Source organism: Lissotriton helveticus, chromosome 4_2 (assembly GCF_964261635.1).
Source record: "Lissotriton helveticus chromosome 4_2, aLisHel1.1, whole genome shotgun sequence".
Lineage (NCBI taxonomy): Eukaryota > Metazoa > Chordata > Amphibia > Caudata > Salamandridae > Lissotriton > Lissotriton helveticus.
Genome location: NC_136064.1, coordinates 132724640 through 132748272, shown reverse-complemented (window position 1 = coordinate 132748272; position 23633 = coordinate 132724640). Strand labels below are relative to the sequence as shown.

At 46.3% G+C, this 23633-nt stretch overlaps 1 protein-coding gene across 1 annotated transcript in view; it reads left to right on the top strand.

The window, feature by feature from the left end:
- Positions 1-23633, top strand: part of LOC144752117 (nicotinamide N-methyltransferase-like) — a 58640-nt gene that overhangs the window by 21134 nt on the left and 13873 nt on the right. Inside the window, exon 2 of the mRNA XM_078640061.1 lies at positions 19654-19861. Coding sequence (XP_078496187.1) covers positions 19654-19861 — 208 coding nt within the window. The remainder of the gene's footprint in view (positions 1-19653; positions 19862-23633) is intronic.

Here is a 23633-nt window from a genome sequence, read left to right as displayed (position 1 = left end):
CAGGGCTGCAGAAGGGACTGCCACAGTGCAAACTGCACAATAAGCTGGCTTGCTGTTTTTCCCTGCTTTTGCCACCAGTGGTCTCCCATGGTTTGCTGGTTTGCAGCAGCTCCCTGCTCTTTCATATCCAAGGGATCAACACAGATTTCCCCAAATTAGTTCCAAACAGCAATGGGACTTGTGAGTTTGTGTGGAAAACCCCCTCAGCATGTAGTAAGCACTATTTATTGCACCTCATTGTTACAGCTCAGGGCATGGAACTCCATGCCAAGCTAGAGGTTATGGCAATGATGGTAGAAGTTACAGCATCCCAAAACATTTTTGTGGGTAGCTATCCCCCGGAAAAGGGAGCTGAAGTTTCACGGAGTGGTGGCAGATACCTTGTGCTCTTGAGGTCAGCTGCATGTTTTGGGTTTGCTACTCCACCTGCCTGGCTGAGATCTATGGAGTACAATTATGGCGCCCCGTGACCGAGACTCACCGATATCAGCCTGATTCAATTGCAGCTACCTGCAGCTTCAAAAGGGTTTGTAGACTGCTGCCCCTTTCACAATTTCCAAAAATGCGGGACCCAGTAAGGTCTCCACACCACCATCCACCATGTGTGTGCCTCCCCTCACCACTGGGACATACCTTGGGGGCATATGCTTGGTAATAACATGATGGGGGGAGTTATGGATGGAGGCCCCTGTTAAGAAACATACTGCATTTAGGTAGATGACAATTGTTGCTCAGGTAGGAAGTTACAGTAAAGAAATAATAAGACACAGGCATTTATCAAAAAAGGAACAAGTTGGCTTAATTAAACGTAGCGGTCAGGAGAGTCTTGACAGAATGCTTCTGAAGAAATTCTCCAGTGGACAAAGTTTTGGCTGGTATTACATACATCTTGTGTGGTACAATAAAGCAATTTCTGCATTCTATAAAGCATTGCAGTCATAAATTAATATGCTCAGACATCGAATAAGGACTTAGGTGGCTCTCAACCATAGGGAGAGGTAGTGTGGGCCAGTGTGTATGTATCCAGATACCCGGCAAGAAAAGCGTGATCACTACGTGTGGTTTGCATGGTATGTCCTGATTGTCTGAGTGTTTCGATCCACATGTGCTGCTCAGCCTTGTGATATTTTTGGAGAACGCAAGCATTTGGCCAAACACTTTTTTTAGCCAATGCCTTGGACCAGTTTGTGGTGCAAAATATATCTCTGGGATCAATTATGATTTTCCCTGGACTGGCGTTTGTCTTTGGTTTGAGAGAGACTGCATCTGTGACCTGCTACTCGATAGGCATAGGTGTGGGTCATAGGACCTGCCTGACCACATATCTCTGACCCGGGGATGATAGGGTGGTCACCTTGGGAAAAGCCAACAGCAATGATAAGAGTTCATTGGTATCATTTTTACAGATATTGATGTATTTATGCATTCCTAAATCATGGTGTACATCAACATTTATTCATAGATATGGTATAGATTATGGCATACGTTGACATTTCCTTTATGGGCATTGACATTAATTTATAGGAACAGGTTATGGCATACGCTAACATCAAATTTATTGGTTTTGCTGTTGCCAGGCCTGCACATATCATGTTTTTCAGTAACATCATATTTACCTATTCCATCACTTGAAACTCACGTTGAATCTTGCACTACTTAATCCTTATCATATATCATAACAGTTATATTATTCAAAAGTGTGTCTGTACTGTCTGTTACTTTTCCAAAGCTATGTGCACACTACATATTTTGAAGACTGCATTTTTTCAGCAGGAAACCCCCACTTATATGCAGCTACATAACAAAAGGACAATATTGAAAACTGGCACCAGTGATGTGAATAGTTTGGACACGGATAGAGGAAATACAAACCAGTCCTGCTCTGGGGAACCTCCCTCCTTCTTCGTGTTGGCTTGCAGACAATAGAGTTCTGGTGTGAGATAAAGTCCAATTGTCCCTCTTGTTTCCAGGAATAAAAGTAAACAGGAAGCAATGATCTTGGTACACACCCACCCTCTAGTGTGGTCATTAAGTTTATTACGTACCGGTGTTGCATTACCATATAGCAGATGGCTCTCAGTTCTTTTACGATAGTGTTTAGGCTGAGCTCAGTATCATTAATCTTCTTCAGCAACTCCCACCTGGTTGTTTGCAACCAGCGGGCATGAACCATCTAAATTCTTCTGGAATGTCCTTGCACTGAGCTCAGCGAAAATAATCAGCAGTTCTTCTCCTTCAAGCCCGATGGAAGGCATCGCCATCGTCCACATGAACACCATCTGAATCACGACCCACTCCGACGACACCCTCACCGCCGCCGAGCACCTTCACTTCCAGATACACACCGACCCCAAGACCACCCTCAGAGGCACTCTCATCTACAGACCCCCGGGACCACGCACACAATTCAGCGAAGCCATCGCAGACTTCATCAGCCCGCACGCCCTCGCCTCTTCAGACTACATCCTCCTACGGGACCTCAACTTCCACCTGGAGAACAACAATGACAGCAGCACCACCACCCTGCTGGATAACCTCGCCAACCTCGAACTCAAGCAACTGGTGGACACCACCACCCACTACGCCGGCCACACGCTTGACCCCGTCTTCTCCTCCAGCAAGCACATCTCCTTCAGCCACTCCACCGGACTACACTGGACAGATCACAGCTGCGTCCTCTTCAACTTCAGGAGAACCACGACCCACCACCACCTGCAACAGGTTCCCCGCAGAAGCTGGAGCAAGATCACCGCCGACCAACTCACCACCTCCCTCAGCCAGCACCCTCCCACCAACACGACGGACCCTAACCAAGCAGCCCGCAACCTCACACAGTGGCTCACCAACTGCGCCGATGAACTCGCACCACTGAAGAACCCCCCCAGCAGACCCGGCAGCAAGAAAGCCTCGTTGTTCATCAACGACCTCATAAACTCCAAGAAAACCTGCCGCACCCTCGAGAAAGCCTGGCGCCACGACCAGACAACAGAAAACATGACAGCCCTCAAGAATGCCACCCGCAAACACCACCAGCTGATCCACACCACCAAAAGGACAACATTCAAAGAACGATTGGACAACAAAACCCACAACAGCAAGGAACTCTTCAGCAAGGTTAAAGAGCTCTCCAACCCCAGCGCCTGCAACAACGACATCACACCCTTGCAAGACCTCTGCGACTCACTCGCCTTGTTCTTTCACCTCAAGATCGCCGACATACACAACAGCTCAGCGCACAGACCACGCACCCAACCTCCGAACCAGCGCCCCCCACCACCACCCTCTGAACCTGGACCCCGGTCAGCACCGAAGACACCACCCGCACGATGAACACCATCCACTCTGGCTCCCCAACCGACCCCTGCCCACACCAGATCCTCAACAAAGCCGACTCCATCAACGCACCCCAACTCCGGGACATCATTAACAGCTCCTTTGCATCCGCCACCTTCCCGGAGACCTGGAAACATGCCGAACTCAACGCCCTCCCGAAGAAGCCCACCCCGGACCTCAAAAACTTCCACTCCATCTCGCTCCTCCCTTTTCCTGCCAAAGTCATCGAGAAGACTGTCAACATACAACTCTCCGCCTTCCTCGAGACAAACGGATCCCTTGACCCCTTGCAGTCTGGTTTCCGAGCAAACCACAGCACCGAGACCGCCCTCATTGCAGCCACCAACGACATCAGGTCCCTGCTGGACAACAGGGAAACAGCTGCCCTCATCCTCCTGGACCTCTCAGCAGCCTTTGACACCGTATGCCACCGGACCCTGATACAATGCCTCAGCAACACGAGAATCCAAGGAACGGCCTTGGAGTGGATCATCTCGTTCCTCACCGGAAGAACACAGAGAGTCCGCCTCCCCCGTTCCGATCCGCGGCCACCGAAATCATCTGCGGCGCTCCGCAGGGATCCTTGCTCAGCCCCACCCTCTTCAACGTCTACATGAGCCTACATGAGCCCCCTCGCAGCCATCGCACGCAAACACAACCTAAACATAATTTCCTACGCTGACGACACCCAGCTGATCCTCCCCCTCACCAACGACCCCGACACTGCCAGAGCCAGCCTCCAGGAAGGAATGAAAGACGTCGCGGAATGGATGAGGCTCAGCCATCTGAAACTGAAATCAGACAAGACGGAAGTCCTCATCCTGGGACCATCCCCCTCTGCCTGGGACGACTCCTGGTGGCCCCCTGCCATGGGCACCACCCCCAAGCCTACAGACCAGGCACGCAACCTAGGCTTCATCCTGGACTCCTCCCTCACGATGACCAAGCAAGTCAACGCTGTCTCTTCATCCAGTTTCAACACCCTGCGCATGCTCCGAAAGATCTTCCGTTGGATCCCCACCGAAACCAGGAAGACGGTCACCCATGCCCTCGCCACGAGCCGACTGGACTACGTGAACACCCTCTATGCTGACACCACAGCCAAACTCCAGAAAAGACTCCAACGGATACACAACGCTTCTACACGTCTCATCCTGGACATCCCTTGTCACGGCCACATCTCTGCCCATCTGAGAGACCTGCACTGGCTCCCCGTCAGCAAGAGGATCACGTTCAGACTCCTCACCCACGCACACAAGGCTCTCCACGACATGGGCCCCAAATACCTCAACAGCCGCCTCACATTCTACACACCCACCCACCAGCTCTGATCTGCCAGCCTCGCCCTCGCCACTGTCCCACGAATTCGCAGAACCACCGCCGGAGGAAGATCCTTTTCCCACCTGGCGGCCAAGACATGGAACTCCCTCCCCACTCACCTACGGCTGACCCAAGACCATCTCTCCTTCAGGAAACTACTCAAGACCTGGCTATTCGAGCAGTAGCGACCTCCCTCCCCCCATCGCCTTGAGACCCTAGCGGGTGAGTAGCGCGCTATACAATTTCGCTGATTGATTGATTGATGCAGTAGATTTGTTTTCTTCTGTAACAGATTGAGACAACTAAGACAGATCTTCTCTAGGGAACGACCAGAGTATGATTTGTAAGATCACGAGGGTGCAGAGGCCCTGGCATCCAGGGATGAGCTGGGTCTAGACATGGTCACCACATTGCCAGTAGAAATCCATCAATGTGGAGGTGCCCCATTACAGTTCCAGTACGGACAGTGTCATGCAGCAGTTCTCATTTTTGCCTAACGGTCTGGTTCCTTTTCCTCTGAGACCTAAAGAGTACAGTTTAAGGTTCTGTACAATGAGGGATTGCCCCTTCCCCATCAACCATGTGTGCCTATTAATCTCAGTGTCCTAGATTTCCTGGCAAAGGGTGTATTTGCTAGTATTGGACCCCTCACCTTGGGCTCATTTTTTCTGCGTGATTGAGATGAGCAGCACTGCACTGGAATTGTATGTCATTTAAGAAGGTGGCCCCAAAATAGTTAAGAGCCACCCTGGGACTGCAGACATATTTGGGAGTGGACATATTCGTTCACTTGTGCAGTGGTCTTGCTACATCCAGCAACCTGTTTCTACGAAGTTGTGCGGTCAAACAGTGTCCTCCCCTATGGTTCCCTATTCATTTGCTTTTTTTTTTGTTATTTGTTATTTGTTGAGTGCAACACTCATCCCGAAGGATATCACGGCGCTAGTAGCAGGTTGATGAATCTGCAGAACTGATGCTAAAGAATGATGCATTATGGATTAGACAATAAATGTGTTTTTAGTTTTTCCCGGAAATGAAGGTAGTTGGCAGTGTGTCTTAGGTCCTGGGGAAGCTCAATCCATTTCCTGGCTGTCAGGTAGGAGAAAGAGCGACCCCCAGACCTAACTCTGTTTATGCGTCTTGTTCTGGCAAGAGCTGATTGGAGTGACCGAAGATTTCTGGTGGGGATATAGAATTCGATCCTCCCCTGAAGTACTGTTGGACCTGTTTTATTGAGAGCTCTGTGAGCATGGGTCAACAACTTGAAAACTGCTCTCTGACGCATCGGCAACCAGTGCAGTTCCTTCAGACAGCCAGAGGCAGATTCGAACTTTCCTTTATTGCAGACAAGTTTTGCCGCAGCATTCTGCAGTACTTGTAGGCGTGTGAATAAATGCGTATTCATGCCTACGAACAGGGCGTTGCCATACTCCATGGGGCTGACCAGCAGAGCTTGTGTTACTGAGCGCCTGCAGTCCAGTGGTATCCATGGGAACAATCTGGCGCGGAGTTTCAGGATGGCGAAGCCTCTGCCACAAAGAGATCATATATGATCCTTTATGGACAGGGCGTCGTCCATAATGATGCCCAGATTTTTGGCATGCTGTTTCGGGGTAAGGGCTGTGCCTAAGGTGGGCGGCCACCAGGTAGCATTCCATACACGTTTGGCGCCACCAAACAATAAAATTTCTGATTTGCCAGCGTTCAATTTCAGGCAATGTGTGTGCATCCACTGGGCCATTTCAGAGAGACAATTATGCAATTTGGATTTGATGATGTCTGGCTTCTCATCCAAAGCCACCATCAGTTGTATGTCATCCGCATAGGAGCAGATGCCAATGCCCCACTTCCTGCAAATTTTTGCCAAGGATGATAGATACACATTGAAAATGTGGGGCTTAATGAGGCTCCTTGGGGGACACCGCAACTGATGGGGCTGGGTTTAGAGTGAAATTGACCCATGTGAACTGCTTGGGTGCGGTCGCTCAGGAATGAGTGTAGCCAGCCTAGGGCAGTGGAATGAACACCTTTTTCATACAAGATGTTAAGTAGACAGCTATGGGAGACCGTGTCATTCTCAGATTGAATGATGCGAGGCTTTCTGAAGAGATAAAGTGCAGTGGGTTTGGTCTCATGCCGGGTGATATTTATTAGTGCCCTATGGGGTTCTACTCTATAGGGTTGCATCTTCACCTTGATCCTACATAGGCGCAGATGGATGAGGCATTTTTCTCTTTCTGGGGCATAGATAAAGTCTTTCTGCACCTACAGTGTGGGGTATCAATGTACTTACATAACATGACCTGTTAGTAGTTTGTGTGCCTACAGTGGTAATGTTTTGATACCAGGTGTTATATATGAATGCGCTATGCAGTGCATGAGGAATACTAAAGCCTGGTTCAGTGTGGGTGTATTTGAGGTGAAAGAGGTCTCTGCACATGTGTTGTATGAATGTAGAAGCAGAATTTACAAGATTAGGCATATGTCTAGCTCTGGTGGGCCTCGAGAGCACCCCGGTGAAATAGAAAGTTTACAGAAATAGAAAAATACATGAGCTAAAAAGCATTTGTGGGCTGCAGGGTCATCTTTAGTTGAGGTGTCTGTTGTATGGACACCGAGAGGTGTGTAGTGCAAGCAATATCTTTCAAGGGGTTGTTGCAAAATTCAACGTATCATGTGTTACTTGAGCGATTGGTCTTGTGAAAAAAAGTATTTTTGAAAGCTTTGCTCAAAGGAATGGTGGTCCACGGCAGTGCTGGTGCATTTTCAGCTAGATCACAGACCTGTAGGATAAGATTTGGGGGCTGATTCACAGAACTAACTTAAGACAAAATCCTAAACTTACTACTTTTGATATTCACACAAGTTAGGAGTTTGTCTTAAGACAGACTTAAGACAGAATCTTAACTTAAGTCTGTCTTAAGTCTGTCTTAAGTCTGTTTTAAGACAAAATCCTAACTTGTGTGAATACCAAAAGTAGTAAGTTTAGGATTTTGTCTTAAGTTAGTTCTGTGTTTCTAAGCTACTTTTGAAAAACCACAGCGTTAGGCAGTTGTCTGGAAAATAACTGTGTGTAAATGTTTTGGCATGTGGTCCTGAAGAGGAAGTGCTAAGGTTTTAAGATGATAGTGAAGTAGAAAGTGTTTTCATAGGTGCCGGTATTTGTAGGGGTGTAGTGAGTGTGAAACTGTTTTAACGTTCTTTGTACTTCGAGTGCCCCCTCTCCTAGATATGGTGGGAATGGTACTCTTTTCTTGTGAGCTTCTCTGTTTTTAAAAGTCTGATGCTTTGATCTAGGCAGGGGTGTATTTTTTACCTGCATGTGCTGCTTGCATTTGTGAAAGGAAGTGGGTATTTGGATTTTAGATAAATGTTCTCGTTGACACATGCATATCCCTTGGTCCATGACACATGGTGTGGAATAAGGTTTTTCTCTAAATGGGCTGAGTTACTGGGTAAAGCACTTCTTCCAGAAGGACCAACAATCTTTAAGCTGTTTTTTATGCTTGTTTGTACTGGTCCTGATGGGCGGTTACCTGTGTTTTGTGTTTTAATTTTAACAAAGGGAAATGGCTGGAGCTGTGCTTGTTTGGGGTGTTTTCTCAGCAGGAGTCAAGGGCCACGTAGACGGGATGCCGATACTATAATGTTCAACATTTTTTGAAACTAAAGGATGCCATACATTTAGCGGTAAACCTTGAGGCATTGGATATTTACATAACCCATCCAAAATTGAACTTGGGTGAGCGGTCCTGGATGCCTATTTTCATGCTCCAGCGGGGGCCACCCTACTCCCAAGTCAGACTGTCCCCCTCTGGGGTGTGGTCAGCCAAACTTGCCCTGGGGTGCTCTACAGCATTTGGTACCCAGATGGTGAATTTTAGTGTGGACTCCCAGTAATAGAATTGCCATCCTGAAGGCTGGCACTGGTGACATGTAAGGAAATGGGACTGGGAGCGGCATGAAGGGGATAGGTCATTTTGGGGGATCATCTTTGACTTATGGTGTCTTTATACTCTATGTTTGTGCTAGGGTACTGCCACCCCAGACCATCACCCCACTTTGACATGGCTGTGGGTCCGCTCCCTGCAGAACTGAACTCTTCTTCAACGGTTGCCCTGTACTCAGCCGACCACCCGTTGTGGTGGCTGCAGCCTGATTTTCTTGAGGCATATTATGTAATGCATGTATGTTGTTCTGAGATTAGTTTTGGAGTGGATTTCCTGCGGGAGCTGCCCAGTTCTATCCCATTCTGATGGTGGTAAATATTTAGATGCCACTGGTTATCCATGTGGCCCGTTCTGTGACAATAGTGGCACTCTATAAGACTGGGTTGGACCACCCTCCCTGACCTCAGCCATAAGTGCAGGGAGTAAATCCTATAGGGTCCATTAGCAGAGCTCCCGTTGAGACCGGTACCATCTGGATGTTTGCAACTAATGTGGCCCCTTTTATGGCAGTCTTATTCAACTTATGTTGGACCAGTTTGACAGAGTCTCTTTAGGCCTGCTCCTGCTTCTCCCTGCTCTTTTCCTGTCTCTTTCAGTATTAGTGTAATATGCAGGCCTGTATTTCCCACCGAGGTTTGGTGTCCAGCCATACTAATCTGGTCCTCATTGGATAGTCCTCTTTTTAGGATGATGTAGAAGAATGCAACCTAAGGACCCATGTTGGTCCAGGGCTGTCCTGTCTCCTCTCATCCTATCTAGGAATGAATTCACAGTCTCCCAAGGTTTAATTTTTCCTGCCATCAGTCCTTCTTCATCCGGGTGGTCAGGGAAGTTCTCCCTTAGGGCCATACAGATCTGGTGTCTAAAAGATTTAAGTGCCACCCCGTCATGATCGGTATTGATAAGCATGACTTCAGGGATGCAGGCTCAGGTGAACACCGTGTCGATCTGCTCCCCAATGAGGCTGCTGAGCAGACTTTTGATGCCACCTAAAGCTAGGTTTAAGCCCCCAGAGTTCTTTTCAAAGCATGATATACATTCTCCTGCCCCATCCATTAATGGGGGCAGTTTATTACTGATCTTTGTCCATCTGTGCCCCAGGCAGGTACATTGTTCCTGCTGTACCTTTCTCCAGTAATGGCAAATCGTGGCCTGGGGCAACTCTGTCGGTTTCTCCCTGACTTACCACTCCTTTCACCTCAAGCGCCCCTGCAGGTACAGGTAGTTCCATTTTGTATCTCCTCTTCAATTTCGAATGCAGGCTGTTTGGCAAGGAAGAAGGTGTCAGCCTGGTCAGTGGGAGCTTGTGTTTGTGTGCTGTGGGTCGAATGTGTGGTAGTTCTTAGCAATCTTCGGTTCTGCTGTGTGCTTGGATGGGATGATGTCATTGTTGGCAGCTGCAGGATTGGAAAACTCCTTGATGGTGGTAAAGAGTTATTTGCCGTTTGTTTTTGTTTTTGTTTTTTTTGCCGTTTGTTGAGGTGTGGATGCGAGGAATCACCAAAAGCACCTTGACCAAGGAATCACCCAAAGCACCTTGACCAAGGAATCACCAAAAGCACCTTGACCAAGGAATCACCAAAAGCACCTTGACCGACAATCTCAGATATCTTGCTGGAAGGTAGGGATTTAGCTGAGTTGACAGATAAGCTGGCTGAGACTTAAAAAGATCATTGAGCATCAACGATGATGCAATTCTTAATAGGCACCAATGAAGCTTTCTAAGGATCGAAAAGTAAGGCGTGCAAGAAGGAAGGTTACAGATTAGTCACAAAGTAGTATTCTGGACCACCTGCAGTTCTGACAGCAGGGTACCATTTACTTTGATCTAGTACGAAATAGAAATATGGGATCTTTTTTCAGCATCCAATCCTGAGCTATGTTTCTTTACTAAAACTTGATTCTATCTCTACAGACCCTTGCATTCCTCTAGCCATCGCTGAACACTACTCTCTTATTAGATCTGACCCAACGGATCATATGGGGGGTATTCCTATTGCTTTTTGCCATCCCCTAAAGTTTGAGTTACTTGTTACCCTTTGCAATTGGTGTTTTGTGATATGCATTTTGAAGGTGGTCTTATCTGCCACAGTCACTTAGAAATGGGCATTATTATACTGTCCTCCAGGCCCAAAAAAGAAGTATTTTCTACTAGGTGAAATTAACTATCATTGCAAAAAAGCAACATGCCAATTGTAATTCAACTTTCATGAGATTTTGAATCACTGGAGCTTAAACATATATTGTTCGGCCCCACACATTGGCTAAGACATACACTGGATCTTATCTTTACTGATATTAATAAAGTCTCTTGTGACTCACATTTTTTAGATCCATACTTAATCAGGGTTTTCATCTTGCGTAAGAACTCCTCATTGAAATCCTAAGAAAACTGTGTCTAGATTTCAATGCAGCTGGAAAACAGTTATCCATACTACCTTCAAGGAGGCTGGCTTTGCCTCTATCTCACTTGGATGAGGTCACAGTTTTTTCTGTCTACCATGACTCTGTGACCAGCATTTTGATTGTATTGCACCTTTTAAAATATCTTCCACTTCTAGAAGTCCTGTTCCATGATTCTCGGAGACATTGAGTCAAGAGAAATCTGCCTGCAATAGTCTTGAACATAGATGGTGTCTTACCAAATCTCCCAAGGATAAAGCTGAATTTCGCTCCCTGCTTAGATTCTGTTATATTATGATTAGGGCAGTGAAGAAAGTATACTATTATTAATTCAAAAACTCCACCAAATAGCTTTATACAGTTCTGAATAGCTTCATGATTACCCATGAGTGTGCTTCTACTATTTTGGCCTCACAAGAGCTGTGCAGTGAGTTAGCTGTTTTTTTTTTAAACAAAATTGAGACAATTTATAGTATTTTCCCTGTCATTCCTGACTCGTCTGAGAATGAGTTTAATCTTAATCTTCTACATCCCTTAGATATGGTATCCTGTGTGAGTCTGAATTTTGTTCGGAAGACCAAGTGATGGATCTGCTTCTCCCTGGAAAAGTCAATTTCTTTGCAGTACAACGGCTAATCTAGTGTCATGCCTGGCTGCCATAGTCATACATGCATTTGACCTCTCTCTGACTACTGATAAAGTGCACAGTGACTAGAAGGGTGCATTAGTGTCTCTGCTGCTGAAAAAATCTACTGCTGATTCAACAGTTCTTTCCAACTATAGACCAACGTCACTATTACCTTAATTTGTGTACATTTTAGAAAGGCGCATTAATAATGAATTTACAACCTTTCTTGAAGCTAACTACATCTTTAATACATTGCAAGTGCGCTTTGGGGAGCTTCAAGGCACAGAGACTGCACTTTTGGCTGTGTCAGATAATATTAGGCTCGCCCTTGATGTTGGATTTATCAGCAGCATTTCACACGGTCTCCCACTCTATTCTTACCCGCAGGCTTCAAGAGGGAGGGCTATATGGTAGGGCACTACATTGGCTCATGGGCTTCTTGTCCAACCAAACATAACAAGTCTGCTTGGATTCTTTCAAGTATTGACTAATGTATATGGACAAGGGATTACGCCAGGTATTGCGCTTGAGCCCTACTTTGTTTAATATCTATGTGGCACCATTAGTCCAATTGTTCCAGCCTGTGGTGTGAAGATCGTGTGATATGCAGATGTCCCGCAACTACTAATCTCCTTTGGACCAGATCCTGACTAGATGAGAAGTAAATTCATAAACTGCATGGAAGTCTCTATATGAGTAACAACAGTCTCCAATTAAACAGTGACAAGACAGACATCATGTTTGTTGGTAAAACCACTGATATATGTTCAGACAACTGGTGGCCTGTACAACTTTGCTCGGATCCTACACTGATGCAGACTGTGGAAAACTTTGGCATGAGGCTGGATCAGTCTCTCGCCATAACAGATCAAGCCAGCTCTTCCTGCGGCATATGTTGTGTTACCATGGAGCTTGTAAAACAAGACCTGACATTACTTTCAGAAACTGCCAGAAAAGAAGAGCAGTGAGTGGAAAAAACCTGGGTGGGAGAACCAGGGCAACAGTGATGTCACTTGTTCAAAAGGGTATAACTGGTTCATGCTGGAACAAGCAGAAATGGAATGCTACTGTCAAGTCAATCTTCTTTATTCGGTTAAATATATGTGTCAAAAAGCAACACAATTATAAAATGAACATATATAAAACCATAACACAATATATTATTGTCACGAGGTCCCTAGTGAATTGGGAAAAGATAAGTATAACGAGGAATGGTGGTATGTCTCTCCTTCCAAAGGCCCTCTCGTTTTCCCACATCACAATGATTGGCTCGGCACTTTGAACGCTACACCAGATGTAGTCACCCAAATTAAATACTGCTCCTTAAAGCAGAGTCCTTCTCTTTAAAGACCGGCCCCTCTTGCAACGTCATTACCCCCTGGCCAATAAGGGAGGAGGAAATCAGGATGCTGGTGCACGCTGACTCCAACAAGACAGAGTCGAAGAAGACAAACTAATTGGAGAACAGCGGAAGCAAAGGACAGACCATGGAATTGGAGGAGGCAGAATCAGACGTGGACCGGAGAGGACCTATGGATACGCCGGGTGGCCAACAACCCTGCACTACAACCAGCCATGTTCCAGGAGGAGCGTGGCTACCACAAGTACACAACTGGTTTGCAAGTTGGGCAGGGTAGGAGGGACCGGACCAGCAACTATGGCGGTGTAACTCCTCTATCATCCTCCTCTTCACCCGTACCCAAACACCACTCACCTCTATTCTTAAATTGAGCATTACATCATTTTGGTGGTCCCTCTCCTTGAGTAAAACACCGTACTTACACATTTTCCTCTGTTTGTTTTATTTTAGTGTGTAATGGGACATTGCTGTTATTTGGTTGGGATGGATCACAGGACACCGTATTATGCTATGTATAAGTCTTCTTTTGTTTTCCTTTCTCAGGTATGGGTGGGTAGGCATAGCAAAGAGTTGTGGGTATAATGGCCAGTCAATAAAGAACAACACAAAAAGCGGTATAAGTCAGCTTCTTCTTCCACTTCTTTGCTCCAGAATGTCGTAGTAGGGTATGTCGGGGTCCTCCTGATTCCTGCACTCTTGCCGGCATGTACTCGGTGGGCGGGAAAAGAAAATGAAAATATAGGTTGGGGTCAGTAATTATGCGCTCAAATAGGATTGTCCTTGTGCTACTGTCACCAATGTCTTTGTGCGGGGAATTTCGTGGGGTTCCTTAACAAAAAGAATACCACCACTCTAATGCCACACCTCCCCGTACCTTCCCACCTTCCCCACCAGAACGATCCCCGTAGGGATACTTGCTTTGAGACACAGCCCATCCCCAGGACCCGGGACATCTTCTCCTTCCTTTAGCCCACCGGGTATGGTTGCGTTGTACACTCCACTCTTCTGTCTTCTCGCCTGTTCCCTCTCGATCCCGTCTTCCTTCACTGTGTCACCGTCCTCCACATTCTCTGTCTCCCTCTCTCCGGTGACTCTCTCCGACTCCTCGTCCTCTGCGTCTTTTGTGCTGCCTTCTTCCGCCTGCGTCACAGTCTCCTCCCTGTTTTCCTGGCCCGCTGATAGACCGCTGCCACCTTCCGGTATTGGTTGCGGTGTCGCAGCTGTATTCCACTTCCGGTCCGGGCTGACTCTATCGTCCTTAAATGGTGCTTCCAAACCACCGGACCTGCGAGCTACCCCAGAAGGTTGCGACCAACCCTGATGGTAAGGAACGGATTACTTAAGCACCCCAATGCGGCGAAGAAAAGACCGACCTACTTATGTACATTTTTGTTTATGTTTCAGACTGGCTTCTCGAAGAAGAAAAGTGTTTGGGAAAATAAAACCTTCACTTACACCCTCTGGTTTGGCCCTTGATTTCTCTAACCCGCTACAGTTATCAAATCTCACTACATTATCACACAGGTAAGTAAGCATTATTAAAAATATGAAGCATTATCAAGTCTTAATACATTCTTAATAATAATCCCCTTAAAAATCTTTACTGTTTGTACGGATCATCATCATCAAGGTAACTTTTTTCGGTTTCAAAGAAAAAAAAACATAAAAGTAAATTAAATCAGCTATACATTTTGTAGTTACCATGACCTAATGACATACACATGATAATCTATTCAGTTATTTCAATTATCAACCACTTCGCCACCACGTGAATTTCGCCATGGAGCCGGGGGCTAGGGGGTGAGCGTGGTGCTGCTGTGCTTGTGATGGAACCACGCCTTCATGAGTCACGGGCGGCCTGTGCTCAGGATGTCCTCTGAATCCTGGTACTTATAGTGTAACCTTTTAATATGATTTTTGAAATGATTGCCCAGGACCACAAGCCCCTCAATACACAGGAAAAAACCTGAACTGGAACAGCACATGAAGCATTGATCTTTGACTGTGTGCAGATATATGCAGGCTCCCTTGCACTATGAAGCAAGTGTACCTGTCTAGGTTCTAGGCAGCCAAAATTGTAATGTATTGTAATATAAAGAAAAGTGTTTTTCCAGAGGATTAACTTCTAACCCGAGAGGTTTTCCAGGTGCTGAGTATGTGCAGGCTCTCAACGTAGGATCATGTGAAAAGGCAGGTATACAGTCAATAGCACTAAACCATAATGTACACACCTTTCATGATGAGTTAGGAGAGTTTTGACAGGTTCTGACAGCCATGTAAGTGGCCTCCCTTCCTCTTGTATTGCCTAAAAAGTTATTGGGTGTGGGTGAGAATGCAAGTGGTGCATAGTAGAAATCTTTAGGAAACTTGCTTTTTATATGCTGCATGTAATGCCTACTCAATGCACAGTAGACTGCGTTACAAAACCAGGCAAAGCCACACAAATCCAGCCTCACATGGATTAGTGAATTCTAAAATTCCATTTCATGTCCAGGCCAAGGTGATGTGATCCACTCACTCTTGATAAAGTCTTATTTATATTTGGGATTACATGTTGATTAACCCAGGTGTGTAACTTCTCTAGTTCTTCATATAAATGAGTATAACGTGGAGAAGTGTGGCTCACTGGTTAGAGCGGCAGACTCTGATGCAGAGGTCTGGCCCAGGACCAGGGTTCAATTCCCAACGCGGCAGTGTCTTGGGCTCCATGTCCACGGACTCGATAATTCTCGCCTCGGTGCCTACTCTAATCATGGGTTCCACTCTGTGACTCTGGGCAATAGCTTGCTTAATCTCCACAACGGCCCCAACAGCGCTTGCACGCCTGGCTTCACCTTGGGGGTGCCCAGGAGGGGACATCTCACAGGGAAAGCCACGAAGGGTTCCACAGCGGTATACAGCGCCAGGATGCCCCGAGATGGGGCGACAGTGTGCTTTAAAGTATACACACATTTACATTTACATTTATAACAATATATATTTTATGTTTTTCTTTGTACTTTCTTTAATTTGTCATTGATATATTTTGCACCTCTTTTTGAAACTGATGTTAGAAATGTTTGGTATGTTCAGTCCCTCAGTAACAAGCACAAGATGCTTCTCATGCCTATTTATATCCTTTATTTTTCATTACTCCACATAGGAAATCCTTTAAACTTGGTTCCCTTCGATCCACCCTCATTGCTCATTTTAAGGGAGACACCTATGAACCCTGTTGCAGTGGTGCATTGTACTCCTAATCAATGTACTGATTCATTACATAGCATTTTGGTAGCAGAGGTGCAAGCAGATGCTCCTAATATGTAACAACTGGGATCCTATTGTGGTGCTGAGGGAGGGTACAAAGGATTCGGAAGACCTGATGGGACTGAAGAGTACTGCTTAGGAAAGTAGGGAGTTATGGTATCATTGGGAAAGGAGCAGGAGTAAAATGAGAGAAAGGAGCACGGACGGCACAGGAGAGAAATACTTCTGCTTTGGAGGAAGTTGTGGGGACACTAAATGCTATCCGATGAGAAATGGTACTTCAGTCATTCCAGCCTGAAGGAGAGTTGCTAAGGAGATGGGGAAGAAACCCTGAATGTCATTGGTGTGCAGATGGTACTGGATGCAGAACAAGAGACCATGGATCAAAAACAGAGATTGACAGAAGGATTACTCCATCCCAAATGTAACAGATATCCCGTCCTCCATATTGGAAGTGCCATTGGATATAATATGCATAACCCATCTGCCAAAGTCCAAATCAGACCTTCTGTCCCCTGAGAAGGAGCCGTAAAGGGCACAAAGGAGGGGTCCCAGTACTGGCCTTAGGGTACACCAGAGTAGATGGTTGGAAGACACCTCGAATGTGCGCCGGGAGAGAGTTCCAGAGTTTGGCTGCCAAGAGGCCAAACAAACGGCCCCCATCCCTCGCTCTCCAAACTCAAAGGACATAAACAAGTCCAGATCTCAAAGCGTGCCTGGGCATATAGGGTTACAGTAAACCAGATAACCCAACAGGGGCTTGGTTCATCAGGATTTTATGAGAGATGCACAGCACCTTGAACTGAATGCGCTTTTTGATGGGCAGCCAATGCAGCATGGGGAGCACATGCACAACCGAATGGGATCTTGGTAGGGCCACTAACAGACACCCCGCCGCGTTCTGAACCCTCTGCAGGCATTTAATGCTAGCTTTGATGGCACCCAAATATAGAGAATTTCCATAGTCAAGCCTAGCAAGAATGGAGGCACGATAGTTTGGCGCACTCAGGGAGGAAAAAAACCAAGCAAGGGTCTCAGTCCTCTCAAGAGCCCAAAGCAAACAGCGGCAACATCTTTTGTCTGTTTCTCAAATATCAATCCATTATCGAAACAGACACCCAAGTTCTTTACAGCCTCCTTGGGTACGAGTTGGGTTTAAGATGATCAGGCCACGACTGTTTAGACCAGAGATCCTGGTCCATCCCAAACAGTAATATCTCGGATTTGCTGGCATCTAATTGAAGGCAGATAGCCCTCATCCAATCCGAGCTGACCGACAAATCCTCCTTAAACTTCTCCAGGTTGGCACGGCAATTTTTAGAAAAGGCGAGCACCAGCTGGGTGTCGTCGGCGTACGACCGCAAGGACAACCCCCTGCCTCTAGCCACTTCTGCCAAGGGTCTCACATAAAGATTAAACAAAAGCGGGCTCAAAATAGAGCCTTGAGGTGCCCCATGGCGCAGAGCATAATCCTGAGAGTGAAAAGGTGGCACTGAAACCTGGAAGGACCGCCCTACCAAGAAGGACCGAATCCAATCAAGGGCACCGCCCCTAATTCCAACTGCACGGAGGTGTTCAAGAAGGATCACATGAGACACCGTATCGAAAGTGGCGCTTAGGTCCAATAGGACCAAGGCCGCGGAATCTCCCACATCCAATTTCAAGAACCTGTCACAAGATGGTAGAAAACAAACTTTACAACTCCTGCTGTGCTCTTTCTTTCCCCATCCTGCTCTAAACCCTTTGTGTGCAAAGCACGCTTAGCATGCATCTAACTAATAGATATAAGCTAGAAATTTCAGTATTCTATTTTTATATCAGCTGATGAGATTGCGGCCACATACAAAGCTTCAGGACAAATTTTACACACATTTTACAGTGAAGTTTCAAAGTAAAATACGACTGTATTCAATGTAAATAATGACTGTTGACTTCTCCTCTGCTCATTATTTCTCTATAGATCATGAATTATGACTGAGTTGCTTATAACCAAATTGACTGAGGGAGAAACCAATGAGGTCATAAAAGAAAGCAAACATAATCATTCATTATCGTACTAAAAGCAGCCGCATTGTATTATCCAGAGTGAAAATGTTGTATGAACTATCCCACGTATGGGGTACCCTGGTGCTACGCAGATGTGTGTATCTAGCCCTGCCTAGGGTAAGTTAGTTAATTGACAAAGAAAAACCAAAGGAAATGATGGGTTCAGTTAACTGGGGGTGAAAGGTTGTATTGTAAACGCTCCGTCCATCATTTCCTTTGGTTTTTCTTTGTTCGCCATAAGTTAATTGACAAGCCAGGTCTTCAGGTTCTTTCAGAATTCACGAAGAGAGGAGGAGGCTATGACATGGAATGTGAGGTTATTCATCACTTTAGAAGTGATGTGAGCGAATGCCTGTCGTCTTGATCTGGTTCTGTATACAGATGGGATGTGTGTGAGTAGGAGATCTCTGGAGCTCAGTTTTATGGGGGTTAGAGGAAAAAGATAAAGCTGTTCAGGATAATGGTGCCTAAGTTGTATAGGGCCTTGTATGTGTGTGTGTGAGGAATTTAAAATATGCATGTTTGCATGTCGGGAGCCAATGGGGCACACTGAGGTGTGGTGAAATTTGAGTTCTCTGCGGGAGGTTGGGGATGAGTCTGGCTGCCGAGTTGTAGATGATTTGTAGTTTTCTGGTGAGTTTCTTGGCAATCCCGTCTTGGACAAAAGTGTGCGTAACTTTTTTAAGTCTTTCCTGGGAGCCATTTCGGGATCTTCATCATAATTGTTAGGGTATGAAAACAGGATGCAGTGGTAGTGTTGACTTGTGGCCTCATGCCCTGTTTGCTGTTGATGATGATTCGGTTGTCAGTGCTGGGTATGGGTATGAGTTTGAGTTCAGCGGTCACCTGCAGAAGTCACATGGCAAGGTGCTCTTGCAGAAGATCAGTACTTCTGTATTTTCAGTGTTGATCTTAAGAAAAGTGACTATTGGAAATGAGTGAATATGTGTTTCTTATCAGCCTAGTTTGCCTCCAAACTTTTAATGAGCTGATATTGATTCTGTGATCATTAAAGCTAAAAGATATGACTTGTGATCCTAAAATGTTGCAAAATCTCAAAGGTGTACCTTTCCGTATATTATGCATGCTTCACTAGTATTTCCATATTTCTACCCAACTTAGGTTTTGATACATTGTGTGTGAGATCTACAATTTAAAATTTAAAATATTGTGTAGCTTTATTTCATAAAATTGATAATATTTTGTTTTCTAAAATGTGTGGTGATTGTCCTCAAAATGGAACCAAATCATATTTAAATTTACAGTAATTTAAAGGAGACCTAATGGAGAAGTACTCAAAGGGAATTATTTTTAATTTCTTCAATGAACGGAATCAATAATCAATTTCTGTACATTTTTGTTACCAGGTCTAGTGAAAGGCGAGCTGATGATTGAGCTTTCATATGCTCCTTTCCTTGAATGGGCTTTTCCAGCCTGCGACAATTTTTCAGACATCATTCTTGGCGGCTCAACTGATCAGTGTGTTACAGCGATAGAGAAGTGGAGGAGAAATGAACCTGGAGCTTTGGACTTGAGTCATGTACCAATGGCACTTTGTGAGCTTCAAGGCAATAGGTATGTATTCTGCACCTGATGATGTTTTATGAATGCCTTTCTTTGCTTATCTTGCCAGCAGTCCTAGCATTGAGGGCAGCAGGTTTATGTTCTTGAAAGCAAATTCAAAGTTTCCAGAGGTGAGCGGGTCCTTGTCGATCTCCAAGGTGAATATCTCCAAGGGTTGCGGGGGACAGTGGAGGGAATCCTTCCATGCCATGATGCAGAGGGCAGAAGAAAGCAGAAACAGGCAAATGGTGAAGTTGAATACGACAGACACCTCTTTACCACCATTTTAGATTCCGCTACATGATGATGAAGACAACCCCCAGCCCATGGAATTTCAGGGCACATACGTAGTGGCACGAGAGCTGAAAGGGGATGCAGTCAGCAATGAGGCCTGTACAATGACATAAACTCTGCCATAAAGAGAGCAAGACTCCAATTGTGTGACCTACTCCACCGCAGTGTGTGCAGGAGGCAACGGTCAGCAGTGGCCCACAGCCACGTGTCATTGGCTTGCGATGCACAGAGTTAGCTGCACCAGTGCAGTTGTTGGTAGTGTCCCATCACCTCCATAATGGAGTGCCTTTTCTTCTCCAGACTGAAGCGCGTATTCCTCTTACCCCTCTGCTTGCGTTCTGTGACATGAACACTGCCATGAAGAAATCAAGACTCAGGTCCAAATGTGTGACCTAGTTGACTGCAGTGTAGGCCAGAGGCAGGGTCAACAGCTGTCCAGCCATCTCCTCCTGGATCTCTAACACATGACGTTGAAATTGCTTGTGGATAACATTTGTGTTTGACGGAGGTAGTGGCACCAGAGCTGAGTGGATGTGCAGCCTACGACAATGCAGTTTCCTGCCTATTTCGGACTGCATTGGATTGGAGTGAGGCCTGCTGGACCGCAGTGTAGGCCGAAGGCCGAGATCAGCAAGGGCCCACAGACACGTGTGGTTGGAATACTAAGCATAGAGTTGGTGTCACCACATTGAAGAGAGTATGGTGATATACACTCTGCCATAAATAATGTTCTCTGCCATGGTGTAATCAAGACTCAGTTCTAAATGTGTGACATACTAGTCCGCTGTGTCAGCCGGCGGAGTATGTCAACAAGAAAGGAGTACTGCTGGCCTGTGTCACAAAGGCTGTGATGGTCTGAGGAGGCTGCCTAGGACAGGCCTCAGGCTTGGAGCTTGCAGTGGACATGTGGTGGACACTCCGTGACACACGCATCCATCAACAGGTGAGCAGTTTCGGCGACCAGCAGACTGGGGTGCAGAAGGCGCACAGGATCGCAGGCACCACCGCTCACAGCGTCTGCCTCATGGCGGGGTGAGAGGTGCCACCCTGCAAGGGACGTTGGCCAGTGTGGAAGAGAACTACACCCAGGGCTATGCGCTTTTTATTCACATCCCTATGCTAGCCTAGTGTACGCCGGGCCAGACCACTCCGCACATGCTAACAGGGGGGAAGTAACAAGATACATTTCCGTGATCTCCCCCACTAGCTGGGGTAACATGGTTTCATCCACTGCCAACTACACTCCATACACCAGCCGTGTATGTCGACATGGATATGTGTGTGCTCTGCATAATGCAGTCTGTCCAGCACATCCACGCCACTCTTGGCATTCATGGGTCACTTGCCTCCTTCGCACATGCCTGGTGCCCACCTCTCCCCACATTCTGCTAATGTGTGGCTGAGGTGCCATGCCGTTGATGACTTGTGTACATGGATAGCCCAAGTTCCCACAGTAATTTGTGCTGTAGTGTCTGGTGGGTGGGCATGTTGTATGTGAGTTTATGATGAGTGCATTCCCGGAGTTGTGAATTACATGATTGTCGATTTGAGGTGTATGGCGTGTTCATTTTGTACTTACCAAAGAGCAGTGCATTTCTGTAGGCACCATCCTGGAAGCGCTGGTTGATGATAGACTGTCGCAAGATGTAGAAATCATAGTCACTGCCTGGGTAGTTGGCGACGACGTTGGTAAAGAGTACTCGGTGGTCCATTATTGCCTGCACATTGATGGAATTTGTGTGCTTTCTGTTGCGGTAATTCTGTGCAGTGTCAACAGGGGGCACAAGTAGGACATGTGTCCAGTCAATTGCCCCCAACATGTGTGGGAAGCCAGCTATGGCATAGAAGCCTTGCTTGGTTTCCAGCTGTTCCTGCGCAGTGTGTGGGAAGTATATGTACAGCGGTACCAAGCTGATGCTGGCATCCAGGAGAGGTTTGAGGAACTTTGATAGTGCTGGCTCTGAGACTCCTCAGACTCTGGCGGTTGTTAGTTGAAAGGTACCAGAGCAAGCAACTTTGTCTAACGTGGGATGTTGGTTGTCCGCTGATTGGTATCATCAACCTGTGGGCAATGATGTTCAGGATGCGGAGGATGGTTGTCATTTTGATCCTGTAAAGGGCAATGACATACTCTGGTGTTAAGTCTGTTAGGCTCTTGCGTTTTCTGAAGGTCTGCTGTCTGTGTCTGCACTGCCTCTGTGGTGGTCTGGGAGGCCGGGAGGTAAGGGGTTTGGTGGGACTGGGGGTAGTGGTGGTTGCTGTTGTGGCCCTGTTGGGGCTCCGAGCTGCATGATCAGTAGCTCCATGGCCTCTGTTTGTCTTCAGGTGTGGCTCTGGGCTGGGCTCCCTATTCTGGTAAGGCTGTCATCCGACTTCACACCAGGTCATAGCAGGTGTAAAATTCCTGCTGCTAACGTGATCATAACGTTGTATGATCTTATCGCCGATCGGGCTGGTCATTGAGAATGTTGCAGAGTCGTGATGCTGCTTTTTGCACGGGAATGCCTACTCTGCATTTCATTAGCGATAGTTGCCGGGGTCATCTGTGGCAATGTTTTTTGCGGCTGCTATAGCAGGTAAACTGGTGATATGGGCTGTTGTCACCAGCTTGAGAATGGGGCAATAATTGTATTGCCACTTTGGCTGTGATAAAGTGCTGATTACTCGTCGATAGTTTCTTGAGAATATGTCCCTTAATGTTATGCCATGGCCGAAAGCTAGAAGTTTTCTGGGACAGGCCTGTGGACTTTTTAAGAGGTGTGTTAATTTTAAACAGCACTGCTCCTTGGTCTTACCAGATAAGTGGTATCATTTTAATCCAAAGAAGGTTAGGATGGTCAGTAAAGATTCCATCCAGGCAGTGCCCTGCCAAGTGTGTCGCTTCTATTAAGAGTTGATTGAGCCCTGCACTGGCCTTATAGTCTAGGAGGCCCTCTGTATCTGTGTCTGTGGAGTTTTCAAGGTGAAAGTTAAAATCACCAAGGAGGGTATAATTGGATACCTTTGCTTTGGGTTCTAAGAGCTGCCCAATAGAGTTTACAAAGTTGGCCTTGGCATATTGTGGGCCGTAGACAAGAGAGCCGTTAAAAGTGATAATCAAGTTTAATTTCGAAACTGGCTACTTCTCCTTGGGTGAAGTCTGAGATGGTGTTAAACTTAATTTTGAGAGTATTTCTGGCTATAAGTGAGATACCCCTCCTCTTTTTCCCGATTCTGTCTGTCCCGTAAATATTAAAGCCTTCAGGGAAGTCTCCCAAGAGGTCAGGTTCAGATGAGGGCTCGACCCAGATTCCTATAATAGAGGCTATGTCAATGGCATGTTCCTCCATGATATCGTGAAATGTCAGTGCCTTTTTGATAAGAGATCTTGCGTTGATTAGTAAGCCATAGGTTGTATTCTGATTATTGTTCAAATCTATTTGCTTGGTAAGCCTACACCTTACTTGAGATATAGAGAGGCAGTAGAACACAGTGGTGCAATAGGGGCATG